General features: G+C 40.2%; 1 protein-coding gene across 8 annotated transcripts in view; it reads left to right on the top strand.

Moving 5' to 3' along the window:
- LOC148001463 (uncharacterized) overlaps positions 1-22,086 on the top strand; it is a 193,883-nt gene that overhangs the window by 66,276 nt on the left and 105,521 nt on the right. For all 8 annotated transcript variants that reach the window (XR_015637163.1, XR_015637161.1, XR_015637162.1 and 5 more), the window contains one exon: positions 6,262-6,319. Coding sequence is in view for 5 of the 8 variants with exons in the window: in XM_087584596.1 (XP_087440722.1) it covers positions 6,262-6,319 (58 nt within the window). In the remaining 3 variants the exon portion in view is untranslated. The remainder of the gene's footprint in view (positions 1-6,261; positions 6,320-22,086) is intronic.

Genomic DNA, 22,086 nt, shown 5'->3' with positions numbered 1-22,086 from the left:
ACATGCTTTCAAAATAATAGTTTGAGTCATTTATTGAAAAAGGATGAAGTTTTTTTTTCCAGTATTTTCTGCATTTAACATTATAGGAAAGACTATCTTATTTAAACATCATAACTGTGGAGAAAACAGATGGGGCCCATTGTCAGTATTGTTGATGAAGCCAATTGCTAAACTCAGTGTCAGTGTCTTAGAATTCTTTAAGCTTGCCCACTCTATTGCACACTGCATGATTCTTCTAAGCTTTTGCTTAGAGCCAGGTTACAATATCCAAGTGATAGCCATAGGGTATCACATTAGCAGGTCTGAAAAATAGACTAGTTCTGTCCCTCAGGTCTTGAAGTTTTAGTTTCAGAGGTGGAAACTATGTCTCCACATGCAGCCTGAGCTATGGCTCAGTGACTTTGGGCTCTCAGTACCAACATCAGGTGGTTTATGACTGCCTGTATTGCCAGCTCCAGGGAATCTGACCCCTTCTTCTGGCCTAGGGGGCATACACATCATATACACTCACACAGGCACACATATGTATGTAAATAATTTTTTAAAGTAGTAATTCTGGGGAAGGCTGTCTGGACCCTCCTGTCATTTTTTTTCCATGTTGTAAAAGCCTAGATTCTTCCAAGCAATGCTGTGCTCACTGCTTGGCCACTCTGCTTACCATTTTAGCCAGACACAGGGAATGACAATCACTACTGGGGACATACTTGGACCCAAGAATAACAATGACACTTTAAAATGTATAAAATTACTTTGCTGCTCCTTGGTCAGTTGAAGAAAAGGTAAAACACAAGGTTATCAATAAGCCTGCTTAGAAGCAGGAGCTGAAACTTCTAGGACAATCATGACAAGCTGAGATACATAGGTAGAGACAAAGAATGGGAGTTTTGGCATTGATCAAAGAGATGAAGTAGGTTCATAAATTCTTACTAAATATGCTATTGTCTTTCAGTGGAAACCAAATGTCCCCTCTTCTACTCAGAGTACTGGCGTTGTATTAAGTCGATATCATTTAAATGCCTCTAATCCTAAAGCCAACATAGTTTAGAAAGGCAATGAAGCCTTCCCAGGCTTTCCTGCCATCCTTTCATTCTAGACATCTACTGCAATAGTCTAAGATCAGAGCAGCCGATATTATGCTCCACTGTGCCCTGGGTGGCTCTCCCCAGCTCCCTAGATCACACTGGTTGTATTAGTTCTCCTCTCACCCTCTGCCATGAGAGCATGACTGCCTCAGAGCCCAGCCAGACTGAACTCACACTCCATCTCCACCATACAAAAGGTCCCAGAAAGCCGTGCTGAATGAGTGACTAGTTAAATTGTTCAATTATTTGTCAGAATTCTATTGGAAAGGAATAAAAGTATAATACTTTACGCAACAAAAATGACTATGTTAACATTTATTGTTAATAATTTGGACATGGTTATAATCTTGAAGATTTGTTCTCTTTCTCCTGAGAATGAAGTTAAATAGTTGGAAACATCCATCCAGGCCCTGCTCTTGAGGAGTGATGGTCTGCCTCTCAGAGCTTTACTTCTTCATTTCTGATTACTATAAGCTAAAATAATTAGCTGAAATAATTAAACTTGAGCCTTCAAAGCACTTAGAAAACTGCCTGCCATTCAAAAGCAAAATCAAACAAAATAAACCCTGCAAGTGAATGAAACCCACCTGCAATTATTGCCAATTATCCCTTCAAGTCAATATTAGGAGCACAGTGAACTGGGCGATCGGCCCAAGTGTTCTAGTCCTGGTTGTACCACGAAGTATGACTATTGACTCCTGGGAACTTGGTGCTCCAATCTGTAAAGACAGATACTTGGCCAAGCAACCTTTGAGAATATTTCAAGTTTGGTAGTCCGTGGAGTCATGAACAATTTGGGTCAATCGATTTCTTGGACATTTGGCAGTTGGCATCCCTTTGATTTGCCATAGTGCTTGTGTCCTGCTTTATAAAAAAATATTTCACCAGCTCCATTTATTCTTCTCACCCAGGAATTCTGCTGCTTAGAAAGGAGCAAAACTTTAATCTCATCTAATAGGAAACATTCTGAATGTTAAATAGCATGCTTTAAAAAAAAGCCTGTATAAAAAATAATTAGTAGTTTAAAGAGATGAATCTAATCGAGAAGAATAGAGAAAATTGTTAGTTTCCTGTTTCTCCTAAATTATATTGCATAATTCTTTATGAAGAATAACACACACACACACACACACACACACACACACACACACACACACACACAAACACACATTTAAAGAGTTCTTGTTTTGCCAGATATGGTATATAGTATTGGTCTTTGGGGAATATATATTGTTTTGGTTAAGTATCTTTTCACTCAAAAAACTTATGAATTAAGAATTTACTAGCTTCTACCGTGTGCAAAAAAGCTATCCAAGCACTGACTGATGACAAGATTTTGCTTATGATGGTACTTCCAAAATACTAAGTAGTGAACCATCTGGTATACGGTTGGGAAAGACCCAAGCTAATACCAAAGGACAGAGCTTCTCTGTGACACACTGGTCTCCCTTTACATGAAGCAGTCTATGTAACTGCATGTAGAGATATTTATTTGGAAATGGAGACTATAAACTCTAACACGTGTGTCTAGAAAAATAATTGACAAGAAATCTTCTCATGGACTTATGGAGGTAAGTCTTATGCCAAGCTGACTTAGCATTTTGTACTTGGCTGGCCAGCAGCAGCAGTAGGAAAGGTTGAAGAAGAGTCTTAGTATCTGGGTAAGTGGTCCCTGAATCAGAGAGTGACTTGAGGGGTGAGGGGTCCTATGATGTCACTACTCTTCTAAGATAGTACAATTATTATTATTTTTAATCATGAAAGGTCAACCTGGGCCTGTAATTCTAGTTCCTGAAGAGTAAGTTTACAGAATGAGTTCAAAGTCAGTCTTGGTAACTTAGCAATGAACTGTATCAAAACCAAAAATGAAGAAACTGGGGATATGGCTCAATGGTCTAACACTAGCCTAGCATGCTTGAGGTCCTAAATTTAATCTCCCAATACTGAAAAATGTAAATGAACAAACAAAAGATCAGGATTCATAAGAGGTATTTAGATTTAGGGTGTCATAGGACCCCAAGTTAGATATAAAAGCTTTTCTGAGGAAGTGTATGTGTGATGTTACCAAAGATGATAATAGAATTTCAGAATTTCCAAAATCCAATGTTGTATGGTGGTTTCAATGAGAATGATGCCATAGGTTCATAGATTTGAGTACTTGGTCACCAGGGAATGACACTATGTGAAAGGATTAAGAGCTATGGCTTTGTTGGAGGATGTATGTGACACTTAGGTGGGCTTTCAGGTTTCAAAAACCCCATTCTAAATCAAAAGCCTCTCTCTTCCTGCTGCCTGTGGGTCTGGATGTAGAACTCCCAGCTACCTCTCCTAGCACCATGTCTGCTTGCATAGCACCATGCTTCCCATTGAGAAGATAATGGACTTAACTTCTGAAACTGTAAGCCATCCCCAGTTAATCGTTTTCTTTTCTAAGAGTTGACAGGGTCATGGTGTCTCTTCGCAGCAATAGACCACCATCTTTCAGAATCCCATAGGAAACATTGCTGATTATCGATACGCCCACTAGTGAACAGTGAGTTTAAACTGCTTAACACTCAAGACATTGTTGACAGAATTTGTAGAAATGACCGGAGCAAAGTGAAAGGTAAACTAATAGCTTTCCTATGTCAAAAGCTCAAGAATACTTTGTGCAGAGGTTACTAAGCTGTCCATAGGATTTCAGCCATTATTGCTACACTGTGGATCTTTGCAAAGCTGTCCGTTCAGAAACTAACTTTAAAACTGATTTATGAAAAATTCTATTATTATAAAACAACAACAGCATGAAGCCCTTAAAAACAAGTGACTGGCTGAACCACGGGCATGTGGAAGGACTAGCAGAACCTCATCCCAGAGGGCCCAGTTACCACCTGAGGAGCCTATGGGAAGCATTCTAATCCAAGCAACCACACAGTCATACTCTCTATTCTTTGGGTGGACAAAGTTGATGATGTCATTCGTTACCTACTTTACATTTGAAGTAAGGTAAGACGTGAACAATAGGATAAATTCTTTAATGGTTACTTAGCAGGAAGACCTTAATACTCCTACTTAGACTTCATTCTTTTTCTAATTTGGGGGCGCTCATTTAAATGAGGCTTCTGTATTGACAGTTTTTCTGTTTTTCCTTGGTCTTGATAAAAATATTCACAATAGTACCATTAGCAAGAACCACCATATTATGTGCAGGATGTGGAAGGAGACGGTGCAAATGGCTTTGTTAAAATCACCCAGGCATTTCTGCTGACTGCTGGATAGGCAGGCCCTATCCAGGTTCAAAACTGAAGTACAATAGGAACAAAAGGGAGTAGTTTCATGGTGAAAAATTAATGTGCTTGAGGAATTTGTTTGTCATATAGGTACTAGGTTTTTCTGCCCCTCCACGCTGCCTTTACTAGTTTACACAGACAGATGCAACTCTGAAACTACAGTATTTGGTATGAGAGGAGGCCATGTATGATCACTTTGTATGACATTGAGGTATATGTAGAACAAAAAAAGTATCCTTTAGTCACACTTGTCCCTTCGTGACTGCAAAGACCTATTTTCCTCAAGTGGATGAGGCTTGTCATTCTATATCCTGATTTGAGAGACTTTCTCCAAAGCTCATGATTAATGTTGGCTTTTAAACATTGTTTTTCTTAGTCTTTTGAAAATAGATTTTCTCCTCAGTATGGTTGGGGCTGACCTTAATTAAATGTAGGAAGGAGAAGGAGGGGCTGGGTAGCGTGGCAAAGTAGAAAAGCATCGGTGGCAATCGTATTTGTATTAGGATGGGGGCATGTGGAATGAGGACGACTAAGGAGAAATAGAGCCTTTGCCTAAATGGGAACCTAAGGACTATGCTTAAACTTGCTTTTCCACATTCCCACACTGTTCTTCTTTTGACTAAAGATGAGACTCTTGTTTGGAAGGGAGAGGTCTCCCTTCTTTACAGTCTTTACACAATTTGCACATATCACTTCATGGACCATCTTTTTCTTCTTCCTCTAGGAAAGTCATTATTTTATGAAAGTGAATTTTGCAATGTTCTTAATGTCTCTTTGGGTGATGTTGGTTATAACATAATCAAAACTTGACCAACACAAAGCTGCACTAGGCTCAAATGAGGAAGGCTACACGGAGGAAGTTTACTTTCTGCTGCAGCTGACCTTTGCTCATGCTCTCTTCTTAAGTACAAATTAGTGTTGTAAATGAGTCTGCTTAAAATAGGTTCCAAGCACTGAACTCCTTACCTTCACTAATAGTGGATATGCTAATTAGTAAACCACACCCAGCATTTCTCATGAGGCTCTGGAAGTCATTGAACAATCTTCTTTCAAAATATTTATTTATCCAGATCTTTATTAATAGCTTCTGTCTGACCTGCCCTTTTTTAGTTCAACCAAATAAAAGTGCTTTTCATTCATAAATTGTTCTTGGATGGTAGAACTCCCAACTTCAATCTCACATCTCCCCAGGCAGTGTGCTCCTTTTTAAGCCACTGCTCACCTGGGCCTATAGAAGCCACACTAGGAAGGCCGACTGACGCCATCTCTGAAATAGGATTGGGATGCACAGTGAAGCTTTTAATGGAGAGAAAAAACTCTGCATTTAAGGCAGCTGTGTTTCTGATGGAGCAGGCGGGTCAGGAGGTAACAGAGTCAGAGGGAGGAAGAAGGGAGGATTCCTGTTTTCTGTGGTGTTGGAAAGCAGCTCACAATTGTCATCCAGAACACTTCATGTAATTTGACAAAATGGACGTGAAATCTTAAAGTAACCTTCAAAAGTCAGTTTTCCTGATCAACTGGACTCTTGTTTAAATTTGAAAAGAAAGGAAATATTGAAAAGGAGTATTTTCAAATAACCATTTCTCTGACAGCTTGACACAGGGGAAATGCCACACGTTCAAGTATTTATAAAGCTTTGTGAGCTGGGGCAAGTTTCTTAGTTATTGATGCCTCTGTGTGACGGTTACAGTAGGAAGGTAGTTTACCCCACACAGTCAGTGTATGAGACTGAAGCACCATGGGTACGAATAAAGTGAATTTCAAGGCTTCTAGCTGTCACTGGACTTATTATCTTCTCAAATGAACATGAGGTTGGATAGAGAGCTTTATTTTCGCCTCATGGCTTCTTAATTCCTGAGCTTCATGTGCAACATAGCATATCAACAAAACACGTGTTGTCTCCTTTACAGATGCAGCACAGATCTTTACAAAGCAGGATCCCTAAAACACAAGCGATGGGAGAATGAGGTAATGTTTTACTTATTATTTTCAGGACTTGGCATGTCTGTCACTAATACAGTAACTTTCTTCCTTAAATATTTTCAGTGAGAATGTAGAAAGCTAGTATATTTTTGTTTTGTTTTGGTTTTGGGTTTGTTTTTTTAATTATTAATTTCATAACTATGTATTATAAAATATATTATGTACTTTTACTTTTAGAACTACTTTTGTGTTTAGGATTCATTCTCTTCTTCATTCATGTGTATCTATCCATATGTCTGTGCACATGAGTGTGCACGCTATGAGGGAGACTGCAGAGGTCAGAGAAGGGCATCACATCTTATGGAGCTAGGGCTACAGGAAGTTGTAAGCTATATGACATGGATGTTAGCAACTGACCTTGTGTTCCTTGAAAGTACAGTCATCTTTTCCAGGGCTGAGCTCGGTTTTTCTTAAAGATTTAATTTGTTTGTTAGAATTTAATCTCATCATTCCACCTTTCCCTATTTGCCCTCAAATCTTTCCCTGTTTTCCCTGGTTGTTCTTTGTCTAGGGATGGGACACCATTAGACTTTCCCTCCTCCACATTAGCATAGTGTACTGGCTGGTTTTGTGCATCAACTTGACACAGCTGGAGTTATCACAGAGAAAGGAGCCTCTTTAGAGGAAATGCCTCCATGAAATTCATCTCTAAAGCATTTTCTCCACTAGTGATCAAGGGTGGGAAGGCCCAGCCCTTTGTGGGGGGGGCTGCCATTCCTGGGCTAATGGTCCTGGGTTCAATAAGAAAGCAAGCTGAGCAAGCCAGGGGAAGCAATCCAGTAAGTAACATCCCTCCATGGCCTCTGCATCAGCTCCTGCTTCCTGACCTGTGTGAGTTCCAGTCCTGACTTCCTTTGGTGATGAACAGCGATGTGGAAGTGTAAACTGAGTAAACCCTTTCCTCCCCAATTTGCCTTTTGGTCATGATGTTTGTGTAGGAATAGAAACCCTGACACATGTCTACTGATAATGTCACTGTTCAGGTTTTGTTTAGACAGCAAATTCTATGAGACACAGTCACACAACAGACCTCCTGACCCATTAGCTCTTACCCTCTTCTATAGTCTTCTCTGAGCCTTACCTACAGGAGTTGTGTCATACATTTTCCCACTATGTCTATGCTTATAATGTTCTGCTCATTTTTGTGTTTTGTCCAGGTGTGATTGTCCATGGTTTCTCATTTGCTGTAAACAGAACTTTCTTTGGAGAAGAATTAGAACTACATTTATCTGGAGGTTTAAGGATAGACTTTATGATGCAGTTAGACATTCATTATGCTGGTCTATTAAAGAAGCAGCAATAGGTCCTTTCTGAGATTCATGATGTCCCCAGCTCTGGATAGTTGACAAGTTTTCTAGTCCAAGGCATAATTTCCCTCCCATTGAGTAGTCTTTTAGTACAATTAGACAGCCATTGGCTACCACTGTACCTTTAGGGATATTTTGCTATACTGGTCAGGGTTATGTTTATATGTATTACAACTGAATAAGGCAACTGATATTTTGCTCCCTTAGTGTAGTATTTTTTGGTTCTATAGAATCTAGACTTTGGACAGGTATCTCTGGGGGTTAAATACTGCTTGAACCATGTGAGTTCAGGACTACGTTTTAAGAAGGAGTTGGATTAGTGATCAGGAAGTAGAAGAATAGTTAGGGAGAGTGGAAGGAAAGTGAGGAGTTGTTTAATGAGCACAAACTTTCTCTTGAGACAGTGAAAGGTTCTGAAAATAGAAACTGGCAATGGCTGCGTGACACTGTGAACGTACCGACATTGAGCTGTACACTTTAAAACGGATGAAGCAGACATTTTTCTGTTGTGTCCCTTTACACAGGAATAGCAGAAACAGCTAAAAGGACTCCACACACAAATACTGCTTGACACACTCACACACAAAGTCATGAATAGCCCATGGATATTCACTGCAACTGTTAGAGGGGTTCTTCTGTTGCTTTTTTATGTATCAGACATATCTACTTGGTTTTATGACTTCTGATTCAATTATAATTGATTATAAATAATTATAACACAGCAGCAGAAATGAACGTGATAGTTCTCTTTGCCTTGGGGCATAGTTCAGGATGTAAATCATAAAACTTATTTTTGTATGCCATCGAGTCTTTATTCTTTCCAAGTTTATCTCCAGGATTATCATCTGCATTTGACTGTGTTTCTCTGTCATCCTTTTTTCCTCAAAGTTGCTTTTGGTTTTCTTCCTATTCATTTACTTTTGGGAGCCTACATTATTTCCTGTACAGTGACCCTCTGTCCTCAGTCCTCATGATACCCACTGATACCCACCTGCCATTTCCCAGCCTCTGTTTTCCAAGGGGACTAGACACAATTCCCTGGATAGTGCTAGGAACCTTTTAGTGCACCATTAAGACCAGTGGGGTAACTGGCCACAGCCGCTGTGTGTGGCTGGGAGAAGTATGCAACAGAAAGCGAGGGTTAAATATAAACAAGGTCAAGGTTATAATCTAGGAAGGGAAGGCTCTGCTTCAGGAGCCCTAGCTGATCAGTGTTGAAGTCTGACCTGGCACTCAAATCTGGCTGTTTTGTGTAATAAAACTGTACCTTATGGCTTCCCATGGATGAGCTCCTGCTGATGTTGTATAGAACCATGTAAATACAACACCCCATGCACCACAGCAGGTGATAAAAGCTTCTTGATGATGCTAGCAATGAAACTGATAGCCATAGAGTAAGCACCATTTGGATGAAGTTAAATGAGGCTATGTGGATAGGAGGAAAGTGCCCTGCCCCTTAATGGATCACATGTGAGATAAATTTGGTAATGAAGTGACAAGACTTATCAGGCCAGACAACTGCATCCTCTCATTATATGGCCATAATGACCCACTTATTACTAAGACAAAGGGAAGGATACACACATAAACACATCCCTTGATGTTTGGCTGCAAGACATGAAATGGGCACGCCAGCTTGAAGAACTAGCAACAGACGTTGTTTATGTACGAATGATCAAATTTGTTGTTTTCCAGCTGGAAAATGACAACTGAAGTAAAAAGGTAAAGGTTGATTTGCCTGTACTTGGGAAAAAGACAGGAAGCCAAAGGAAAGAAGAGCAGATGTGGCTAGCTGGTTCTAAGGGTTGCTGGAGGGGATCTGGGGGAAGAAACAGGTTTATCTGGGAGCATGACTTCTGTCTTCTTTGGGATGTGTGCCCTTATGAAAATATCTTTTGTACACTCCTATGACATCTATTTCTCTTGCAAATTTATTTATCCAAGTATGCCTGATAGCATAAGGGTAGCTGAAATAGAGGTTACATCAATCAATAGTCAGACATTCAGAAGAGCTATTCTTAGGGTTCGCTCAGATTTTAGTTGCATGTTATTCTCCTCCTTGAAGAACTACATTGTATCTCATCTTACTATAGACGATAAGTCCACTGTGTGAACGAGTATTTAATAGAAGACTTTTTTAAAACTATATTTTATTGTTCTAGGAATTTTGTACAACATGCCTTGATTACATCCTGCCTCCCTTCCCAGATTCTTTAAAAATTCTTTTTCTTTCCTTACACATCTACTTTTGTGCTTTTCCCTCACCAAAACCCATGACGACCTACTCATGCTACACTGATATTCTTGGACGTGGATCCTTCTGCTACAGAGTAGTTAATTTACCAGCATCTGGACTCTCAGAGAAAATTGACTTTCCCTCTCCCAGCAAGAAAAGCATATTCTTTAGGGTCAGAGAAATTATACTTGGAAAGTTACATACTTAAATAAATAATCTCCACAGAAACCTCCCCTAGTACAGAGCATTTTTAAAATATTATCTTCACAGCAAAGACTATACACAGAAAAGACAAACAAACCGGAGCCTCCTTCTCATAAATACCCGAGCACTTGAAGAGCCTAGGTTACTTGCACTGCCTTTCTGGGGATTCATTTCACACTTATTGATGTGCTCTTACTTGGGGGTTTCCTGGGTCAGAGTCCTGAATCTCGTATGCATTAGCGAATAACTCCAGACAAGATATGACCTGCTGTTAATTCCCAGTTTCTTTATTGGTAGTTGAAGATTAACTACCTGTGCCTACCACACAGGACTGTTCTAAGTATTAACAGTGATAGCTTTGTGCCTAAACACAGGACACAGCATTAGTTAATATGTTTGTGGTACTATCATGTTAATACCAGTTATAAGAACATAATACCGTACAGGTGAACACAGTATGGTATTGGCTCGTCTTGCTATCCTTGCCTCAGCATTATTTGTCATGACTTCATAGAGAGAAATGTACCACTGAACTTCTGGTGGTGCTCTGGTGGTGTTTCCATAGACTTGAGCCAATTGCCAGAGCCTTGTGGTTTCTTCTTGATCTTTCTGCCATTGCTGATTTGTGACTGGTGTTTGCCGGTGGATTGAGCTGCCACTGCTGCTGATCTATGTGAACTGAACTATTGATATCCTGACAAGCAGATTGGATTTGCTCCAAAGAACTATTTCTAAACAGGTCGACACCTCCTTTACTCTATTAACCTGTCCTTTTCACTATCTCTGGTTGGTGGTGAGCTAGAAGGGAGGTTAAAGCATTTAGAAGCCCTTATTAAACATAAGTTTTGAAAACTCGAAGCCTAAAATGTTGCACCTGTAATGTGGGCTTGTCCATTAGCAACCATCAGCACTGTTTTCAGATGTTAAAACATAAGGAGGTTTATAGCAAGCCAAAGGGAATGAGGGTGAAAATTTTGCTTTTTGGAATGACAATCACTGTGCTCAGAAGTACATGGGCAGAAGTCACTATGTAATATAATGGAGTAGGAGAAAGTTCTACAGAGGATCAGTAAAGGTAGAACACCCAGACAAAGGTCATATTGAAGCTTTGTTCTTATTTTGAGTATATGGGTCTATTTTACTCATAAAAACAAAATACAATCATTAAAACAACTGCATAGAGAAATGGCAATATTCTTATAGTAGTGAGGATTCTCTAGAGTAGGAGAATTTATAGAATGGAGCTCTCTTTATTTTTCTTGTGACTGTCTATCTTTCTATTTCTCTCTATACATATATGTATATGTATATGTATATGTATATGTGTATGTGTATATGATTGAATATATGATGTATATGCATGCATATGTGTATATGTATATGTATATATGTACATATATTCATTCCTGTTGCAATCAAGTTGACAGCCAAGAATTGCCATACTAATCCCTGTCTTAACTGTTAAGGAATAACATACATATATAATATATAAATATACACATATATATACACATGCAGCTGTCCAACTAATCTAACAATGGGTAGCTATAAATGGAAAGAATCTAGTAGTTGTTCAGTCTCACAAGGCTGGGTGTCTCACCTGGTCTTCTGTATGTGCTGGAATCCCAAAGAAGTAGGCCCCAAAGCCAGTGAAAGGAATGGATACGCTAGCAAGATGAGGATAAGCAAAGAGCAAAGGCTTCTTTCTTCTATGTCCTTATATAGAGTTCCAGCAGAAGGTGCAGCCTGGATTAAAGGTATGTCTTCCTGCCTCAAGATTTGGATTAAAGATTAGTGTCTTCTAGCCTTAATATCCAGATCAAAGTTGTATGTTTTCCTACCACAACGTTCTCAACCAGAAGTGGTTTCTACTACTTGAAACCAAGTAGCAAATCTCTTACAGGAGTGTGCTCCATTTCTGGATTGAAGTTTATTACAGACATCGTCTCAAGTTGACAACCAAGAACATCCATTGCTATGCCTGTCTTGACTTTAAGGAATTGTCTGGAATGAGCAATGATAAAAGATGTCTGTATAGTTCAAGTCAGATAAGATATATCTATTTCTTATTAGAAAAACACTTTAAATTTATTCTATTTTCTATGTGGTGATAAAATATTCCATATCATGAAACAAAGTCAATAATTGATTAAAGCAACCTCTGTGGTAGGTACGAAGATTTTTTTTCATCATTTCTCATTCATGCTTTCTATTGAAAACAATACAAAGGTACACTTTAAAGATCTGGAACTAACACTATATTTTTCTAGCTAAGTGGAGATAAATTTATTCCACCTCAAATTTGATGCTACTGAAAAGTCATTACGATTCACCCTGAGCAGACTGCTGACTTCCAGACTGCGGCAGCTGAGACCTGGGGTGGATGCTGGGCTCTGCCTTGTGTGGGAGGCTTGTTGCTGGCTTGTTTATTGTGTGCCTTTCTCACTGCACGCCCCCTCTTTGCCTGAAGCTACCATCAGGAACAGGATGTTGCAGTTGCTGTTTTCTGGTAAAGTATGTAAAAATAAACATGAGCGAAACACATTGATGGAACATTTAGAAGAGAGTTGCCAATACTCTCCATCTTTGCTTTCTCTCCCTGTGGTTTCTGTGCACCACCTCGGTTCACTGTGGATTCTTCTGAATTATATAACTAAGAATAGAGGTAGCTAAAAGAATTAGTTTGGGGAAAATATAAACGAATGAAAGTATTACTTAAATACATATTGGCCATGACCCCTTCACAAATAACATATTAATTCATGTAAGCAATGCCTGGTGAGTTGGTCCTGCCCAGCGGTTTGACCACCAAGTCAATGGGTCCCCAGAAAGCTTGGAAGACTTCCCCCTATCCAAAACACCAAGGTCAGCTAACATCAGAGACAACCGGATGGTGAAAGGCAAGTGCAAGAACGTAGCCAACAGAACCCAATCTAATACGGCACCATGAGAAGCTAGCTCTCTTCTATGGCAAACCCTGGATATCCTACCACATCTGAAGAGAAAGATTGAGCCCTTAAATCCCATCTCATGAAGATGATAGAGGCCTTTAAAAATGAGGAGACTTTTTTTTTTCCTTCGGAGCTGGGGACCGAACCCAGGGCCTTGCGCTTCCTAGGTAAGCGCTCTACCACTGAGCTAAATCCCCAGCCCCCTAGGCCTTTAAAAATGAATATAAATAATTCCCTTAAAGAAGTACAGGAAAACACAAATAGGCATTTATTTAAAGAGAAAATAAATCAACCCCTTAAAGAAATACAAGAAAAGACAACCAAACGGGTGAAGGAGAGGAAGCAATAAAGAAAACACAAATAGAGGAAAACATGGAGATGGAAAACCTAGGACAGAGAACAGGAACTACAGACACGAACATCACTAACAGAATACAAGAGACAGAGGAGAGAACCTCAGGTGTAGAAGATACCACAGATGAAATTGATAAATTAGTCAAAGAAAATGCAAAGTGAAAAAAGTTCCTAACCCAAAACATCTAGGAAATTTGAGACACAATGAAAAGATCAAACCTAAGAGTAATAGCAATGGGACAGCCTGAAGTTTCCCAATTCAAAGAGCCAGAAAATATCGTTTCAAAAATCATAGAGGAAACTTTCCTAACCTAAAGAAAGAGATGGCCATACACATACAAGAAACCTATAAAACACTAAACAGAGTGACCAGAAAAAGAAAATCCTCCTACCACATACTAAACAAAACACTAAAATACAGAACAAAGAAAGAATATTATAAGCTGTAAGGGAAAAATCCCACGTAACATATAAAGGTAGACCTATCAGAATGACACCTGATTTCTCAACAGAGACTCTAAAAACTAGAAGTTCCTGAGCAGATGCCAGCCCAGACTACCACATCCAGCCAAACTCTAATCACCATAGATGGAAAAGCTAAGATATTACATGACAAAACAAAATTTAAACATTATCTTTCTACTAATCTGGTCCAACAGAGGATACTAGAAGGAAAACTCCAACACAAGTGGGGTAACTACAACCATGAAAACACAAGCAGTTAATCATCTCAGAATGAACTCAAAAGAAGAGGATGACACAGAGACAGTATTACCTCCAAACACAAAATTACAGGAGCTAGCAATCATTGGTCATTAATACCTTTCAAAATCAATGGACTCAATTCACAGATAAAACGATACAAGCTAGATACGTAAACAGGATTCATCATTCTGCTGCACACAAGAAATACCTCAGCAACGAACATAGACACTTCTTTACAGTAAAGGGCTGAAAAAGGTTTTTCAAGCAAACAGTCCCAAGAAACGAGATGGAGTAGCCTTTCTAATATCTAGTAAAATATATTTTCAACCATAAGTAATAAAAAAAGATGTGGAAGGACACCTCATATTTATAAAAGGAAAAATCCACCAAGATAAAGTCCTAATTCTGAACATTTATGCTACAAATGCAAGAACACCCACATTCTAAAAGAAACTTTACTAAACCTCAAAAGACACATTGAATCTCACATAATGATAGTGGTAGACTTCAACATCCCACTCTCACCAATGGACACATCATGGAGACAGAAACTAAACAGATACAAAGGAAAACTAAGAGAAGTTAAACAAATAGATTTAACAAGCAAGTTTAGAACATTTCACCCTAAAATGAAAGAATATAACTTCTTAGCACCTTATAGAACATTCTCTAAAATTGACCATATAATTGGATACAAAACAAGCCTTAACAGATACAAGAAGATTGAAATAACCCCTTATATTCTATCAGATCACCATGGACCAAGGCTAGACTTCAACAAGAAAAGAAATAAGGAAAAATCCACATACTCAAGGAAATTGAACAAGTCCTTAGACAACGACCACTTAGGGGAGAAATAAAGAATGGAATGAAAGACTTTCTAAAATTCAGTGAAAATGAAGGCACAACATACTCAAAATCTGGGACACAAAGAAAACAGTGTTAAGAGGAAAATTCACAGTACTGAGTGCCTTTATAAAGAGATTAGAAAGATCCTATAATGCAAGTTAACTCTAAAACTGAAAGCTCTAGAGCAAAAAGAAACAAACACACCCAAGATAAGTAGATGGCAGGAAATAGCGAAACTGGGGACTGAAACAAACCAATTAGAAACAAAGAGAACTATATAAAGAACCAACAAAATCTGGTTTCTGCTTGCACCATTAACTGACCCCTTCCACAGCTCTCTGTACCCAAATCCCATGGGCGAGAGAGCTGGACTCTCAGAAGTGTGGACAATCCTGAGAGCTCAGGGGAGGCCACTACTCTGTCCACTTTGCTGGCCCAAGAGGGATCCACCTAGAGCCCTCAGGGCACAGGAACCCCGAAGCAGTCTGGGACAGGATCTTTCTAGTTTCTGCCTGTGCCCAGAGCTGACCCAGTCCTACAGTTCTCTGTACCCAAATTCTGCTGAGAGAAAGGTGGTCTCTAAGAGTGCTGATGCACAAGCTTACAGGAGGGTAAAACCACTGTCAGAGACAGCAAGACCAGCAAACACCAGAGACAACCCGATGGAGAGAGGCAAGACAGGAACCTAAGCAACAGAAACCAAGATTACTTGGCATCATCAGAGCCCAGTTCTCACACCAAAGCAAATACTGGATATCCAAACACACTGAAAAGGCAAGATTTGAATTTAAAATCACATCTCATGATGATGATAGAGGACTTCAGGAAGAACATAAATAACTTCCTTAAAGAAATACAGGTCAAAACATAAGTAACTTCCTTAAAGAAATACAGGACAAAACAGGTAAACAATTAGAAGACCTTAAAGAGAAAACACAAATATCCCTTAAAGAATTACAGGAACACACAACCAAACAGGTGAAAGAATTGAAAAACACCATCCAGTTTTTATAAATGGAAAAAAAGATATTAAAGAAATCACAAAGGGAAACAACACTGGAGATAGAAAACCTAGGAAAGAGATCAGGAATCATAGATACAAGTGTCACCAACAGAATACAAGAGATAAAAGAGAGAATCGTAGGGGCAGGAAACACCGTAGAAAACATAGACACAACAGTCAAAGGAAATGTAAAACGCAAAATGCTCCTAACCCAAAAGATCCAGGAAATCCAGGACACAATGAGAAGATCAAACCTAAGCATAATAGGTATAGAAGAGAGTGAAGACCTCCAACTTAAAGGGCCAGTCAATATCTTCAACAAAATAATAGAAAAAAAAAACCCTAACCTAAAGAAAAAGATGCCCATAAATATACAAGAAGCCTACAGAACTCCAAATAGATTGGACCAGAAAAGAAATGCTTCCCATCACATAATAGTGAAAACACCAAATGCAGAAAAGAAAGAAAAAAATATTAAAAGCAGTAAGGGAAAAAGGTCAAGTAACATATAAAGGCAGACTTATCAGAATTACACCAGCCTACTCACCACAGACTATGAAAGACATAAGATCCTGGGCAGATGTCATACAGACCCTAAGAGAAAACAAATGTCAGCCCAAGATAATATATCCAGGCTGGAAGACACAAGCTTTTTATCTAAATGGGGGATGACAAATATTTATAATAAGATAAACACACACCTTTAATCCATATTTGGAGGTATGGTGGCCATGCTTATAAATATCTTGTGAAGCAGAATTAAAGTAAAGCTTAGGTCTATGTGTGTTGGTACATGCCTTTAATCCCAGCACCCAGGAGACAGAGCCATGCAGATCTCTGTGTTCAAAGGCAGTCTACAGAGCAGATTCCAGGCCAGCTGAGCTTAGACAGTAAAGGAAATCATTAAAACAGAAAAGTGATAAAGATGTAGTAGAACAAGAAAGCCATGTTCCAGCCCCAGAAAACAGCAGAAATTGGCAGCTTTGTCCATGTGGCTCTGGCTTTAGAGTGAAAAGTAGAAGGGACAACTGGAACAAATGATGCCAAGCTAAGAAATTAGCATTGATTAAGAAGGGGCCAGCATCACTGAGGTGAAATCTCCTGGGAAGTATTTTCTAAGAGCATGAAAAGCTATGTTCCACAGGTAGTCATAGTATTGGCAGCCGGACATGGCAATGTGTAAGAGTCACCCAGGTAGACTAGTTTTGAAGGCATGAAGGGGTCATGGGGAGCAGCTAAGTCCTGGCACTATAAATAGCCAGGAAAGGCCATTGGTGAAGGTACAGTCTCAATGGCAGTTGGGGGTATAGAAGTACTTTGGGAGTGTGGTGGGGGTGCTATTCTCCCTTTACCCTATATAGATTCCCAAATAAAAGACATAGGGATCTTGTATTTTTATTTACAACTACTGGCACTATGCTTGACAGGTTCTGAGCTCTTCTAGCCAGACTGGGGTGTTAATACCCAGATAAATCCATTACTACTTTCCCTGTTCATGTGGACCCTCATGACCTTCCCACCTGGTACCCTCTCCATGAGATCAGATGTCCTACCTCTTCTGTCCTCACCTGCCTAGTCATAGACCTATCAGCTTATTATTGATCAATCAGATATAGAAGATTCTGAAATATTCATGAGACGTCCCTCGTCAGGACTTTAACTAGATTTTAGGGCACAGAAATCAAGATCTGAGTACACAATGCACAAGGGCAAATTCCATCATAAGTGCCAGAACTAAAGGGACTATGCAAAGAAGTGGAGGCTTGGTACTATGAAGAGTACCTACGATAGGTTATTAGTGATAGTGTGGCCTAGTTGTAATGGAAGATCCCAGCACATTGGAGATATCAGTACCATGGGATAGCTACCCAGACAGCAGCAGCAGTGAAGTAGAGTTAGCTAGAGCCTAGAGTGCTACAGAGGGCCCAGCTGAAGAAGTGACCCAAGCCATTTGGAGGAGCCCAGAAGATCACGTGTGAGTCCAAGACATAGGATCATGAAGCTGTAAAGTTGAAGTTTACTCCAAGGTGGTAGACATGCCAGAACCATGAGATACCTGGCAAGGAAAGCTGCTACCAGGGAGTAAAGCCAGCCTAAGAGAAAGAATTATGTTGTAGTCAAAGTTAAAATGAGTCAGACAGCAAACATGGAGATGTCGAGTTTGAAGTTTGCCCAGCTGGTTTTTGGTCTTGTTTCAGTCCAATATTTCATTACTATGGAAAAGTATAGTCTGTGATGTCGGAAGTATGTGATCTGCTTTTAAATTTTGACTTTCTAGGGAATTACAGTTAAGAGATTGCAGAAATCTGAGAAGAGACTTTGAAACTTGGACTCTTCACCTTGTTGAGACTACAGGGAATTTTAAAGTTGAGATAATTGTATTTTGCATTATGCTATGGCTAGGTATGGCTTCTATAAACTCATGTGTTTGAATAAGTCTATGGGGACCAGGGAGTGGTATATAGCGTTTTGAATATGCCTGGCCCATGGAAAGTGGCACTATTAGGAGGTCTGGAGGAAGTGTGTCACTGTGGAGGTGGGGTTTGAGCTCTTAAATATATGCTCAAGCTATGCCTAGTGTGTTAGCATGTCTCCTGACTGCTTTTCAGACCATGATGTATGACTCTTAGCTCCTTTTCCAGCATCATGTCTGCCTGCAGGCTACCACCCTCCTGCCATAATGAAAATGGACTGAATCTCTGAAACTGTAAGGCAGTCCCAATTAAATGTTTTCTTTAATAAGAGTTGCCTTGGTCATGATGTCTCTTTGCAGTAATAAAACTATAGTTAAGACAGAAGCTATGATGCTTTAAAAATAACATGTCCTGTAGAAATTGGGGAGTTTTGGAAAGTTTACAACATCCTGTAAACTACAGAAAACCCATTGTCACCAGGGAACCCTTTGCTTGCTCTTAGATGCCTCTCAGTTTCCACCTCATTACAGAGCCCTGGGTTAGGAATATTCAAAGATTCATCTATTTCACAACATGCTAATCTCTGCATTGGAGAATCTGCAGCCCTTATTGGGAACAAGAAATCTGCCGATTAATGCAATCAACTCATTCTCCATCCAGCAGTGGGAGCGGTCCCCAGATACTCCACAGATATGGGAATCACTAGTTGGTTTGTAAAATGAAGCACCCATGTTCAAAAGTGATGTCTAATTGAGTGGTAAAGTGACAAATCAGTGAGAGATTCGACAGAATAGGGTATGTCTAACTCTTATGAGGAAAGAGAAGCTATTCAAGACACAGACACAGACACACAGACACACACACACAGACACACACACACATGCACGGGGCGGGGGGCAGCAGTTTTACTGAGTGTTTCAGAGAGAACAAGCTAGACAGAAGTGAAGACGGAATAAGCCAGAGAATGAGAAGGAACCACAAGATTAGAACATGCTGCTAAAGTTGGTATGAGGCTAAGTAGAGGCATTCAGAAGAGGCTGAGAGAGAAAAGCCATGTTGAATCCGTCATCTTGGCGAGGAGTTTGAGATAGAACAGCAGGGTTGAGCCAGCCAACTAGAGTTCATAAAGAACTACAAAGTGTGAGTTTATTCAACAGTAAGCCTCGGAGACTGGAAATGTTCTTGGCCTCTATAAGATTGTACAAAGCCTAGGAGCTAGCAAGACTAGGCATACATAGGTTAGCAGACAGAGACAGTAAGCCTAGCAGACTGCAATTAACAATAGGAAAATCAAAGTTCCATTTCACACAAAGGAGCAGCAGAGAGCAGGCTGCTAATTGCTGTTAACACAGCAGCAGCCACGGTCATAAAAAACAAAACAACAACCACCAAACAAAAACCATCTAAGGAAAATCACTCCTGGGAAACAGTAAGGCAGTAGCAGACTTGAAAAAGTGCTGTACCAATCTGGAACAGACAGACTGTCTTATCGGTTTCCCTAATGCTGCAAGGACAGAAATTTAGCAGATTATAAAAGTCTGGCAGCTCTTGGAGGAACAGTGCCTTCCTTTTCCACATCGGGTTTATAGTTCTTCCCTGATTGATCTCGTTATTATCATTTGCCTTATTTGTATATCTATATTCCACCAATCATGGCTAAGCTGGGACTGGAGCACTTCCAAAACTTCAAGTTTCCTACGTCAGTTGAGCCAGACAGGCTGTAATAGAGGACAGAAGAGGTAGAGAAGGGGGAAGGAAGGCTTTTAAGCATCCCTGGAGACTTGTTGAGGCCCCTACCATGCACAGGTGTCCAGTCTCTAAGACTTGGCCAGAAGCTGTGAGGATAAAGACTCATGTCTGCTTGTCTCCAAGGGCTTCCACTCAGCTGAGCTGCGGGATGCAGTTCTTCCCTGCCTGTTTCCTACCACTAAGACCCACTTTAGAGTTAGGGCCTCCAGTCTTTTAGACCTGCAGTTCAGTTTTGGGGCCCAGCTGCTGGATCCTTTGAGACCTGCTGGAGACAGGAGACCTGCTACCCTTGCTGTTACCATTGACCTGCAGATCCGCTCTGCAAGGAACGGCTCTTGGTTGGCACCACAAAGCCCTCCAAGAGCTTTTGGGCCGTAACCCTTCCTAGATTCATAGCTGCTCTCAACTATCATCCTGCTGCTACGGAACACACAACATATTTCATTTCATTCCCACTTGGCAATATGTTTTAAGTCATTTTACTCTATTTATAGGTTGTTAATCCCTTTAAACAGATTGACAATTCAGTTACTTTTCTGGAACTCCTCGCTGTGTGCTCACAGTGTTACTGAAGGAGAATGAGACGAGAAGCCACAAGAGAGTAAGACGGTATCCACTGACTACATATGGAAGTCAAGAAATCAAGCAGGCGAGGTCATCAAAAGTGTGTAGTGGGATCATGTGTTAAAAGCAAAAGGGGCAGGAGTGTTGAGATGCTCTCCTTCCTGCTCCTCACTCAGTATGGAGCTTAGAAGCATGCAGGTCTGTGTCAATGCTGAATTCCCACTTCTGCCATAATGTTCTCTGAACTTAGCTCCCCCAGTAGGATCTAACAGTACATAACACATGTTGTGTCTTGTACCTATGCATGTCTTAAAGGTTACATAGAGATGTGTGTGTGTGTGTGTGTGTGTGAGAGAGAGAGAGAGAGAGAGAGAGAGAGAGAGAGAGAGAGAGAGAAGCATGTCTATTTGGTCTGATAAGTGGCATTTTGTGAAAGAGGAATCTTTTCCTTTGTGGATTTCTGGGTTCTCAAGAGACAATATTAAAGAACAGCAACAACTTGTAAAACTTTTTCTATTTTTAAAGTCCATCATTGAAATTGTCTGAAATTGGTCAGGAAAGATGTTTCTTTCAGAGATTTCTTGTTGTTCTATCATTTTTGGAAAAAGAGAGCATACTTTTTTTTTAAATTCAGTAATTGACACTTCCAGTTTCTGCCTGTGCCCAGAGCAGAACCACCCCCACAGCTCTCTGTACCTAAATCCTGTGGGAGAGAGAGATGGACTTTCAGAAATGTGGACATTTCTGAGATCTCAGGGGAGACCACCACTTCTTCTCACATTCCTGGCCGAAGAGGAACCTGCCTAGTACCCTCTAGATACAGCAACCTAAAAGCAGTCAGGGGCAGGACCTTTCCGGTTTCTGCCTGAGACCAAAGCTGAAAGCCAGTCACCTGGCGCGCTGACACACCTGAAAGCAGAGGTAAGACCAACTCTTCTGCTCCAAGCCACCACCTGGAGCCCTCAAGACACACTAACCAAGGATCAGTCTGGGAAAGGACCCTTCCGGTTTCTGCATGCTCCAGGAGCTGACTGGGTCCCACTACGCTATGTACTCAAACTCCACAGGGAGAATACTGGTCTCTAGGAGTGCGGAAACACAGGTTTACAGGAAGGTAAAGCCACTGTCAGAGACAGAAAGACAACCTAATATCAGAGACAACCTGATGGCGAGAGGCAAGCACAGGAACCTAAGCAACAGAAACCAAGACAACTTGGCATCATCAGAGCACAGATCTCTCACCAAAGCAAATACTGGATAGCTGAACACACCAGAAAAGCAAGATTTGAATTTAAAATCACATCTCATGATGATGATAGAGGACTTTAAGAAGGACATAAATAACTTCCTTAAAGAAATACAGAATAAAACAGGTAAATGATTAGAAGCCCTTAAAACGGGAAACACAAAAATCCC

The sequence above is a fragment of the Rattus norvegicus genome, chromosome 14, assembly GCF_021556685.1.
Source record: "Rattus norvegicus strain SHRSP/BbbUtx chromosome 14, alternate assembly SHRSP_T2T, whole genome shotgun sequence".
NCBI lineage: Eukaryota > Metazoa > Chordata > Mammalia > Rodentia > Muridae > Rattus > Rattus norvegicus.
Note: the sequence above shows the minus strand (reverse complement) of the source record. Positions and strands in the feature narration are given on the sequence as shown.